The 10,549-nt window shown below is 30.5% G+C and overlaps 1 protein-coding gene across 1 annotated transcript; it reads right to left on the minus strand.

The window, feature by feature from the left end:
• Window positions 1-728: 728 nt before the first annotated feature.
• On the minus strand, window positions 729-10,287 carry LOC136417787 (uncharacterized). Its single transcript, XM_066403595.1, has 3 exons — window positions 9,942-10,287; window positions 7,984-8,136; window positions 729-1,969 (listed from the first exon to the last, which is right to left on the minus strand). The coding sequence occupies exons 1-3, from the start codon at window positions 9,994-9,996 to the stop codon at window positions 1,737-1,739; spliced, it is 441 nt and encodes a 146-aa protein (XP_066259692.1). The 5' UTR covers window positions 9,997-10,287; the 3' UTR covers window positions 729-1,736.
• Window positions 10,288-10,549: the final 262 nt, after the last annotated feature.

The following is a 10,549-nucleotide window of genomic DNA, read 5'->3' on the forward strand; positions in this document are numbered from 1 at the left end:
AACGATGTTGAACAATAGAATAAAAATAACATTGCGAATATTACCAGTCTGAGAGTAGACATCGATACTACTGAAGATTCAGAAAATACCGACTTAGAAAATAACATTATTGAAGAACCAAACAAGACGATTTCTATTCCAGAAGTTCTAGCAGCATTAAAAGTAGTCTTACAATGGTCGGGGTAAAATTATATTAATGTTAGTGACAAGCGGAGCCTTCTCAATATTCAAGACAAGGCAGTAGCTACTCAATGATCAAATAAGAAACTTTAAACTAAACTTATGTCTTTTTTTAAATGAATAACATAGAAATACATATTTAATACGATACTTAATGGTTTATTTTTTGCTTAGATTTTATTACAATGGCAATTTAGAAATACATTGAATTATTTCATTATCTTTTTTGTTCATGCGAACAGTCTCGATTATATAAACATACCAGGTTTTTTTGTATTCACACTATCACAAATCTACTGTATAATATTTTGGTTACCTTAAGTGAGGTCTTGAAGCGATGAAAAACAATTTTTCCTATTCGCAACGACCATTATAATAAGGCCCCTTATACTTTTTACAGATCTCCAAGATTTCATTAGATTCTCTCTTTTATTTCTGCACTATATTTACTAATTTCTAATTTTATAATAAAAAAAATCGTTCAATTAACTTTGGAAATAGAAGTCCCAATACCCAAACACTTCTAAACTACAAATAAAACAAACGGACTGTAGAAAGAATTTTAATAAACGTAATAAAAGTGTACGAGCACCTTTCACGTGCTCTCTCAAACTTCAACAAAAAGCCGAGACAATTAAAAAAACACTTTGAGAACATATAAATTATTTCACAACACATGGTTAGATATTAATATAAAATAATGGCGAAAAATCTAACATGTATAACTAAATGGAGCAAGTGTAAAAATAGCCAATTGAGTTAAAACCCATTGAAGAGTGGCTTTGGGAAAAATCCTAATATAAAAAATAGACGGCACATTTGTTTCTCGCGATGAGTTGGTCTCTGTTAAATATATAAACTTTGGAATGTTACCCAACAATAAGTGGAAGTTAACAGATAATATATTTTGTGGGAAGTTGAAGCAAGGCTTTACATATTTGGAATACTAACCAGTAAGACACATCGATCGACTATAAATGTTTGGTATGCAATATAACAATGTTTATATGATGCTTGTGTGGTTACTAGAAAAACGATTATTAGAACTTTCAATTCCGGCATGTGTACCCACTTTGACAAAGTTGTAACACTTCTTGACACCTAAAAGCGTCAATTAGTTGTAATATTGATGCTCTGTAATAAAAAATATAATATAGTATTCATGTAAAAGAGCCGTTAAAGCCCCTACGTCTTACAAAACAATACATCGCGTGTGCTTTAAAGGCTTTCGTATGTGTTTATATTAGAAACTACTATTATTGCTACTTTCTACTAATGAGCGCAACATAATATTTTCAGCTAAAACTACATTTTTAGGCCAACTGAAATTGTGAGGTTATTCGAGGCAACATTTGGTACCTCAGGCATTCACGGGCCTACGCACTATACTAAAACATTCAAGGTATACGTTAAAAATAAGGGCTTTTACGCACCATTTAAAAACAAAATCACATTGAAATACGACACATGCGTTAATAATAAGCTAGGTGAACGAAATTCTAAATGATATACACATATAACATTATAATATGTCCCCGAAATATAATGCGAGGAAATTAAAACATGAAAGCGAAAATGGCTAGTAAAACTCCGAGGAGGGTGAATTCGGCAATCTTGGAGGCCGAGTTGCACTTATCAGTGTCGCAAGTGACGCAGTCAATGTCGCTGATTGCCTGAGAATCCTTGCTGGTTTGATCAGAAATCCAGCCTACGGATTTGGCTATGGTCTGACAGCCGAGAGCTGGAGGATCTAGACAGCCTCTTGCGATATATTCCTGGCCTTCTTTGTCTAAATAAACAAAAATCATAATTATTAGAAGGGATTGTATATATAAAATAGAAATATATTATGTATGTGGAAATGTCTCAAATAAGGTTAGTTTATTCATTTTAAAGAAAAAAAATTAATTGCAGATAATTTTGGGTAAGAATATTGAAACTTTCAATTCAACTTCCAACTTTGCACCTTGCAAACACTCCATTCTACCTTTCATTTTAAGACCTTTTTATGCACTTATAGATTAAACGATGAATTTCATTTCACTACTTAGATAATGCAAGCAGGTACTTTCATTTCGGAACTAGCAACAAATTGGATAAACAAAAATAACAGAGTAGTAGAAAGGGAATTACTCTTAAGTAGGAAAATTCATTAGTATCTAGAAAAAAAATCAAGTTCATCATGGCTGGTACGATGCGATTTAATTTCATTAAATTGAAATAATTTTGTTAATTTATTTAATGTAAGTTAATGTAAATTACTTAGATGCATTTTACTATTTTTATTGCTCAAATTTTAAAACGGTACTACATAGAAGAACATTGTTAATGAAAATTAATCATAAAAATCATCAAACTGAATCATTGAAATACTGAAGTGAAAAAAATAATTTTTTTTAATTCAATATTTTTTCTTCTAGGAATCTAAAATATTTTTTCTTAATTTTAGATCGGATTGTAGATTGTATTGTGTAGATTAGGTAGGATTGTGTGAAAATGAAAACTGTATGGTTTTTATTATTTGTATAATATAGTTATATTTATTTCAAAGAGCTCCAACGTTTTGTATTAGTATTGTTTAATTTACCTCTACCACATCATAAACTTAATTTGTTCAAAATTCGGTTCAGTGTATACGTGATATTGTCTTTACAAAGTGATATATTAAACTCTCATGATAATCTCATTCTGTTCTTAGAATCTGAACGTAATTCGCTAACATGCCGTCATGGTTATTTTTGTTCAATTTAGATTCAACGCGAAACTGCTTTTTATAACAACTTATGCACAAAGTAGTACTATTATTTTCAATGGATGGACATGTATCTTTTATCAACAGTTCGTTGTATTGTGGCACAGTTGCGTTGTAGTTCAAATTAAAAAATGAATGCGCTTTTCAAAAATGTTTGTAACCTGTGTAATGTTATTTCGTTACTTAAGATTATTTTTATATTATTCATTAATAAAAATAAAACTCTTTTTACCATCATCTAACATTTAATTTTTATTTTATTTTATAAATATTAACAGTTGGTACGATTGCGACGGGCTAATAATATGCGTTTGATACCCCAAATTGATATGTTTATCCTTACTGAAGCCCATGAATAAAAAAAGGAAAGAATATATTAATTTGAGGAACCAGATGTCTACTAGTCGTTTACGAAAATCGCCCATAGTTAGAATTTTGTACACTATGTGATTCATAAATTTTTAATTGGGAAAATCTACATTTTTACGCACCCTGTACATCAAAATCAAAGTTTCTCAATGTGAATCGTATTTATACAACAAACAAAAGAAATTATGAAGAATTACTTTTTTTCGAAAAGCGGAAAATAAAATTTTTTATAAGTGTAGTGAAGTCCGTCCATAGACATACAGTATAGTGATATGAGCACCATAAATGAATATAACTATGTATACTTTAGTAATTAGGTTAAATGCATTAAAAGAATGGAAACTTTCGCATGAAACAATCAACACAGTACATTGATGACACATAATACCCATAATATATTTGTAAGAAAGGTAAGAATTTCCATTCATCTGGTAGAATGTTTCCATTTTGTAATTTCAGTTCTTTTATATAGTGTGACCAAAAAGAACAGAGTTTTAATTCTTAGGAATTTAAGTTATTCTTTTTAAAACGGTAGATAATAGGCTTAGGGTGAATCACATGGATATATTTTACAAACTGAATGTAATAATACTTAAAAATGCATATTTTCACCTTGTAAAAACTAAAAATCCGCAATTTTTTTTCGACTTTGTAGAAAATTTGACGCACTCCTCTGTATTTCAATTCTTCAATTTTTCTATCAATGTTTCGACTACCTGTAACCTTTATTTTACTCACGCACCTTGTAAAAGATACACATGAAAAAAATTAATATTTTTCGCACAGCAATTCTATTGATAACTGAATTATTTATAGTTTTGTCTCGCATGAGTCAAGGTCCGAAAAATACAACCAATAACAAAAAAACAATAAAAGTTCTTGAAATACAGGTATGATATGAAAATACAAGGCAAAGTTGGAATAAGAGCGCAGTTCATTCAGCAATGACCCAATAATTATGTTTGGTGCGGAGGAACCTGTTGGCGAGTGTGACCTCAAAACTCCCTTAAATAATTGCTAAAATGTTTAATAGTTTTGTAGTTTTGCGAAATAATATTATCTAAGATTGTAAGGCAAGACATGTAAAATCAAAACAATGTAATAATGGTGAAGAACAATTTATGGTAATTATTTAAAACCATGTTATTGTTTTACATATCTAGTTTCATCCCTATAGGGAAAAATTAAAGTCAGAAGTCAACAATAAGTATTGTAATTAAACTATTAAAATATGTATAGGGTAATTCAAACTTCACCACTCACGTCTTGTGTGAGGAAACGGAAAATGAAATTGATGTCTAGATTCAGGGCGCCAAAGGACTACTGAGTTCTCTTTTTATGGATAAAAGTTTGTTTTTCTCGTACTTTATTATTATTTTTTATGATTTTTTTCTTACTTACTTTTGAGTTATATTGTAAAAATAACTAATTTAACCTTCATAAGTTCCTCAATATTACTGACGTAAAAGGTTTTCGGGTCAGATTTGACCATTGTAGTTATATTGCGTGGATTTAGTTCGAATATTTACTGAAATGTATTGGTTCAAATTAAACTTAATTATTTTTAATAAAAGAAAAATATTATTTATAGATCGATTTATTAATATTTAAAAAAGAAAACAGTAAACTATAAAATAAAATAAAATATAATGTAATATAATATAAAATAAAACAAATTAAAATATACTATAATATAATATAAAATAAAATAAAATAAAAATAAAAAGCTAATATTAATAACGTAAATAGCAATTTTACAAAGTTAGTTATCATTACATTGGGTACATAAAACTATTGTTTTAGAATGCTGTTTACATACAAATTTTTTGCATGAAACGCAAATTAATGGCGTTTTATTATCTGTTTTGGGACATAATTGACACCGACTTCTCTTGGTTGGTTTTTTCACTGGTTCTGTTGTGTTTTCTTCCGATTGATTTGAAGTTGATGGTTGTTATTCTCGTTGACTGAAGTCTCGTATTTTCTTTGCTATTTCTTGTGAAAAAGGTGCTCGTGGTAGGGTTTGTCTTTTTTTTTATATAGGGGGTAATAAGTTGCATTCCTAAATTTTCTAAAAAATGTCTCCGTTTAGCAAAGCAACCCTCTTTCCAGTTATGGTTAGCAGCTGTGAATAATACAAAAGCATTAAATGCTGATATATCCAACATATTGCTAAATATTACTTGGGGCCATCGATTTGTCTTCCTTCTGCAAGAGTAACACGATACACTTTTATCTAATGTATCCACACCTCCTTTACATTTGTTATAATCTAATATTATAACAGGTTTTTTGTCTGTGCGACTACTTACATCTGGTCTATGATGGAATGTGCTCAAAAGATTTACGGACTTATTTTTTTTAGGGATGTAAGACACAAGGGTTGTGTCTTTGGTGAAAGCAAAACTTGATGAATATATTGGTCTGCCTTTCGTGGTCGTTATTTCTGGTGGTAATTCAAGTTTATTTTTACGTATAGTTCCTACTAAGGTAATCTGTTTTTCTAATAATTTTTGACTAAGTTGATAAGATGTGAAAAAATTATCAACCGTGACATTATGACCTTTCAAGCCAACTATCAAATCAAGAACAACACGCATACCTTGATTTCTTTCAGGAATGCTTCCAATTTCTTTACCCGTATACGGTTGGATACTCCAAACATAACTTGTTGCAGAATCACAAAGTACCCAAAATTTTATACCGTACTTAGCTGGTTTTGAGGACATGTATTGTCGGAATGGACACCTTCCTCTGAATGCTACTAGCTGTTCATCCACTGTTACATTTTCTGAAGGATTATATAGTTTTGGCAATATCTCAACCCATTGATTCCACAACTCACGAATTGGAGTAAATTTGTCTAACAATCGCTTTTCACTCCGAGTTTGTCTATTGTCAAATCTTATAACTCTTGATATTTTTTTGAAAATTTTCAACGACATGGTTGCTCCAAATATAGGTCTGCCTTTCTCACAGTCCCATAAACTTTCGGTACTTTCGTTATTAGAACGGTACACGCCAGCTAATAAAAGCAATCCAAAAAATGCGATCATATCGATGTTGTCAACATCAGTCCACTCTTTATCAAATATTCGTTTACCCTCAATATTGGTATATTTCAAAATAGTATGTAACAGTGGAGGCGGGAAAAATTGTTCAAAACTTGATATTTCCTTATCTGTGATTCTTGAGCAAGAATAACGTTTCAATCCTGGCATCATGTTGATGATGTTCTTCTTCGAAGCTCTTCCAAACTTGTTAGTGTATGGATCCTTAGAGTATTTTATTTGACCATTTTTTGAAGTCATTGTTTCACCAAGCGTAGTTTCATTATCACTATCACTAGAAGAATCATATAGTTCAGCTTGTTCCACATAATCTTCACACTCAGAACAAGACTCTTCTTCGTCTGACACTTCATTGTCACTCTCACTATACTTCATGTCCAAAACAAAATAATTAGTTCAACTTTCAAACTAAGACGTGTTTGTGCTGCAGACAGAACGATACAACAAAAAATAACGTGTACTACAGACGATGAAAATTACTGACTTTATTCACACCACAATCTTCAGTGTAACCAAATATTAATCCTAAAATCTTAGGTTGCCCCACCAGCAACCCCTGCTATAACTTTCTTTGTTATTATTCCAATCATAATTGACTAATAAATTGTTTACTCTAGACTAAACAATTCCGCTGCAGAACACTAATCAACTCGTATTTCTCTAAGGAAAATAATTTATAAGAACTTTTAGAGTCACCAGCCAATTACATAAATATAAAGGAACAATAATAAACAATTACTAGGTACTTGATATTTATGATATAATTAATTTATAACATATGACAAACAAAATAGTATTTAGGTAGCCCTCGGTCAAATTTGACCCGAAGACATTTAAAGTAAAAACAATTTTTAATTGATGAATTCTAAATAATTTTTTTGAGTCACCTAGGATATGTATTGAGTTTAAAATTTTAATAAAAGTCATAAAGTATCAAATACTCATAAAGTTTATTTAAAAATAAAAATATGTTTGTTTTCTAAAATGGGTCAAAATTGACCCGAATACCTTATAAAGGTTAAAATAGCTAAATAAATAAAAACAAATACAGACGATGTCAAATTCGATTCAGGTCGATTTTAGTTGATCTAATCATTCAATTAGATAAATGATTTAAGTGAACCTGGACTAAATCTACGACTTTGTAATTTTGGAACTTTTTGTGCCTCTCGCCTTCTTTGTTCGATCATTCATTCAAAATACCACATAACATTTTCTTGGGATAAATAATAAAATAATTTTCTATTTATATGATACCTGTAACAGTCGCAGTGAAAACTCTAGGCATAACGTTGCTCGATTCAAAAATAGTTCGCCCGGAATAGAGCCATCATTAGGTTCAATAAGTAATGAAATAGAACTGGGGTTCTTTGAAAGAGTGGGTTAGTTTTTATTCCATCACTCGAAATAAACTTTTTTTCGTGGTCACAATGGTTTAATATTCAGACATCAACCACAGTCAAGACGTATACGATTATAGGCGATTGATTTCGTTAAGAGTTCTTTTGTAAAGTATAATGCTTGCAAAATAAAGCATAATATATAAAGTTGAAATAACTAGGCAATGTAGCAGAAAGAAGTATTACATATTAGGTTTTCGTTTTAACTTACTTTTGGCGGTAATTTTGTAACATTTTGCTCCAACCAGACCATCAAGTATTCCTGCACTTCCGCATTTATCTACGTCGTATGTGAAAGAAGTGAGTCCCCATCTACATGTAGCGCTGTCTCTGCTATTGCAGGAATAGCATTCAAGAGCAGAGGCTGTCAAAACATGTAAAACAATTAATGAAATGATAATTGGAAATTATCGATCAATTAAATGTACCTACTTACTAACTACTCAAATTTAAAAGAATACCTATGATACTGTCTTCAATTTCCCACGCTTCCTATAGGATATACATTTCGTAAAATACGCTTTCTAACATTTGCGTCAACGGAAATGAATAGAATAAACATTGCATATCTTTTTTAAAAACTTTTATTTTCTTCAAAATAAAAAAAAATGAATAGAAAATTATTTTTAATTGAACTAATTTGTTAAAAATGTTTTGCTTTTTTAAATTTTATCCTTGATTTTTAACTGACTTTTTAGATTCTTATTCTGTTCTATTCTCTAGAAATTCTTGACTCACCATTGGAATTTTGAATGATGTGAAATACATGAAAAGTAAATAGAATTGTATAAAAAATAATAATAATAAAAACAATTTCTGCATTTTTTATCATACCAAATTTCATACACATAATTTCCTCATGTAGTGTCAAGAATAAATAACAAGTCACTGAATTTGAAGACTTGGATTGAAGGTCTCCAATGGCGGAGATGTGGGTAGTGAGTACTAATAATTGTACAGATAAACAAATATGCATTGTAACAAAGAAACTGGGCATCATCGCAGGATTTAATTATATCACTTAACGATGTAATAAGCAATTGATTATAAAACTAAAAGTGCCCTTTGATATTATTTCGTACTTGTCACAGTTACGCTGAAAACTTGATTTTGTGATTTATTGCCGTTGAGTGGACTGCATTTGAGCTATTTATATCAATTATAAATATCCCACAAATATCATAAAAATCGTAAATATCATGAAAATGTAGTTGAAGGCATCATTTTTTTTTACTGTTATCAACCTGGATCTCAGTAAAAACAATACAATCTATATTTATAACAACCTAAAAATGTCCTTTTCTAACTATTTTTAAAATTCTAATTGTAAATCTTAGGACGACTTGTATACTAGAATATTCTGTAGATTTCCAGGAAAATACCACACTTTTCAAGTGAAATAACGATGAAATTCCACGAAAAACAAAAAAGTTCTATAAATGTTTCTTTTAAAACAAACCTCATAAAAGTGTTAATTACTACAATGAAATTTTATAATATTATGGAGTGCAAAGCTTGCATGTTACATGCAAATATTTTTAAATATACGAGGTTTTCCGTGTTTCGTCTACAAAACTAGACTAAATACGAAGTACTACTCTAAAGAAAGAATATACCATAACTTTAACTTTTGTCTTTGAAAGTGAAAGTTTGAAAGTGATATGTGAACATATAGTTTTGGAAATATTTGTAATTTAATATTACCGGGTTCATGCTACGCACGAATTAAGGCGTAATGCTGGGGTCATTTTCCTAGACTAGGGAACGGCATAAAAGCATTGATATAAATAATCTATTAGATGAAACGCTGCATAAAATTTGTCTACTGCGATTTCAGCATTAATGATTTGCTTCATGCATAGCATCATAGGTGTAATGATGCAAATACAAATTTTCCGAAAAATGTTAGAAATCGAGATTAGAGAAAAAGAGTGCGTTCTGGATGTCATTCCCGGGTTTACCGGAAGTCAGTAAAAAAGTTAATTTACGAAAATGTATCTTTTCAGTGTCAATATATTATCAATTTTTACATGTAAAAAAATAAAAAAAGAACTTATATCAAGGTGTTTTTGTTTTCATAAAATTGGAATTTTGAAAGACGCAATATATTTTTGATTTCATAAGCACTATAAAGTAAGTACATAAAAAAATGCAAGAAATTGTCCTCACCTGAACTGAACGCCAAAGCAATAACGAGAAGGACGTAAGGGCTGTACGACGCCATTTTCCCTTTCTTTTTCGATAACAATTCTTGAATATAGGACGAATTTGAACCACAAACTTAGTGTAATAGTAACCACTTAATTATCGTAAGACCGCGTGAAAATTTGTACTGTGTTGTGATTTTGCAACGTTTCGAAATCGAAAGTGAACTCGGCAAGCCTGGTTAAAATTTTATTATTCGGTCGGCAGCCACCCGTATTCCTACACAATAATTGAGGCTAGCTCGTAAATGAGAATAGGGGAAAAGACGAACACGAACTAAAACATCGAGCACCGGCTAAACAAGTACAGTGTTGCCAAATTTTGTCCGGCAATTTTCGTTCAAAAATGTGTATCGCATGATTGGAGTAGGACAGATATAGTGATTGACAGACCAAGCCGATACTGGCCGATGCCGATGCTCAATAGCCCAATGCCCTATTGCCGTGATAAGTACGGACTGATCTCAGAATACCAATCATGAAAAAATTTGCTGATTTTCGATTTGCAAAATAGTACTTTCATTAAATTTGTCAGTTCCAGTGTACGAATATCATAAAGTAATTCAAAAATTG

Source organism: Euwallacea similis, chromosome 30 (assembly GCF_039881205.1).
Source record: "Euwallacea similis isolate ESF13 chromosome 30, ESF131.1, whole genome shotgun sequence".
Taxonomy (NCBI): domain Eukaryota; kingdom Metazoa; phylum Arthropoda; class Insecta; order Coleoptera; family Curculionidae; genus Euwallacea; species Euwallacea similis.

What these genes read in the sequence shown, in the direction of transcription:
- LOC136417787 (XM_066403595.1), bottom strand. Translation starts at nt 9,996, where the DNA reads ATGGCGTCGTACAGCCCTTACGTCCTTCTCGTTATTGCTTTGGCGTTC. An exon ending in TGCTTTGGCGTTCAGTTCAG is followed by an intron (nt 8,137 to 9,941) that starts GTGAGGACAATT and finishes ATGTTTTGACAG; the next exon opens with CCTCTGCTCTTGAATGCTAT. An exon ending in TTACAAAATTACCGCCAAAA is followed by an intron (nt 1,970 to 7,983) that starts GTAAGTTAAAAC and finishes TTGTTTATTTAG; the next exon opens with ACAAAGAAGGCCAGGAATAT.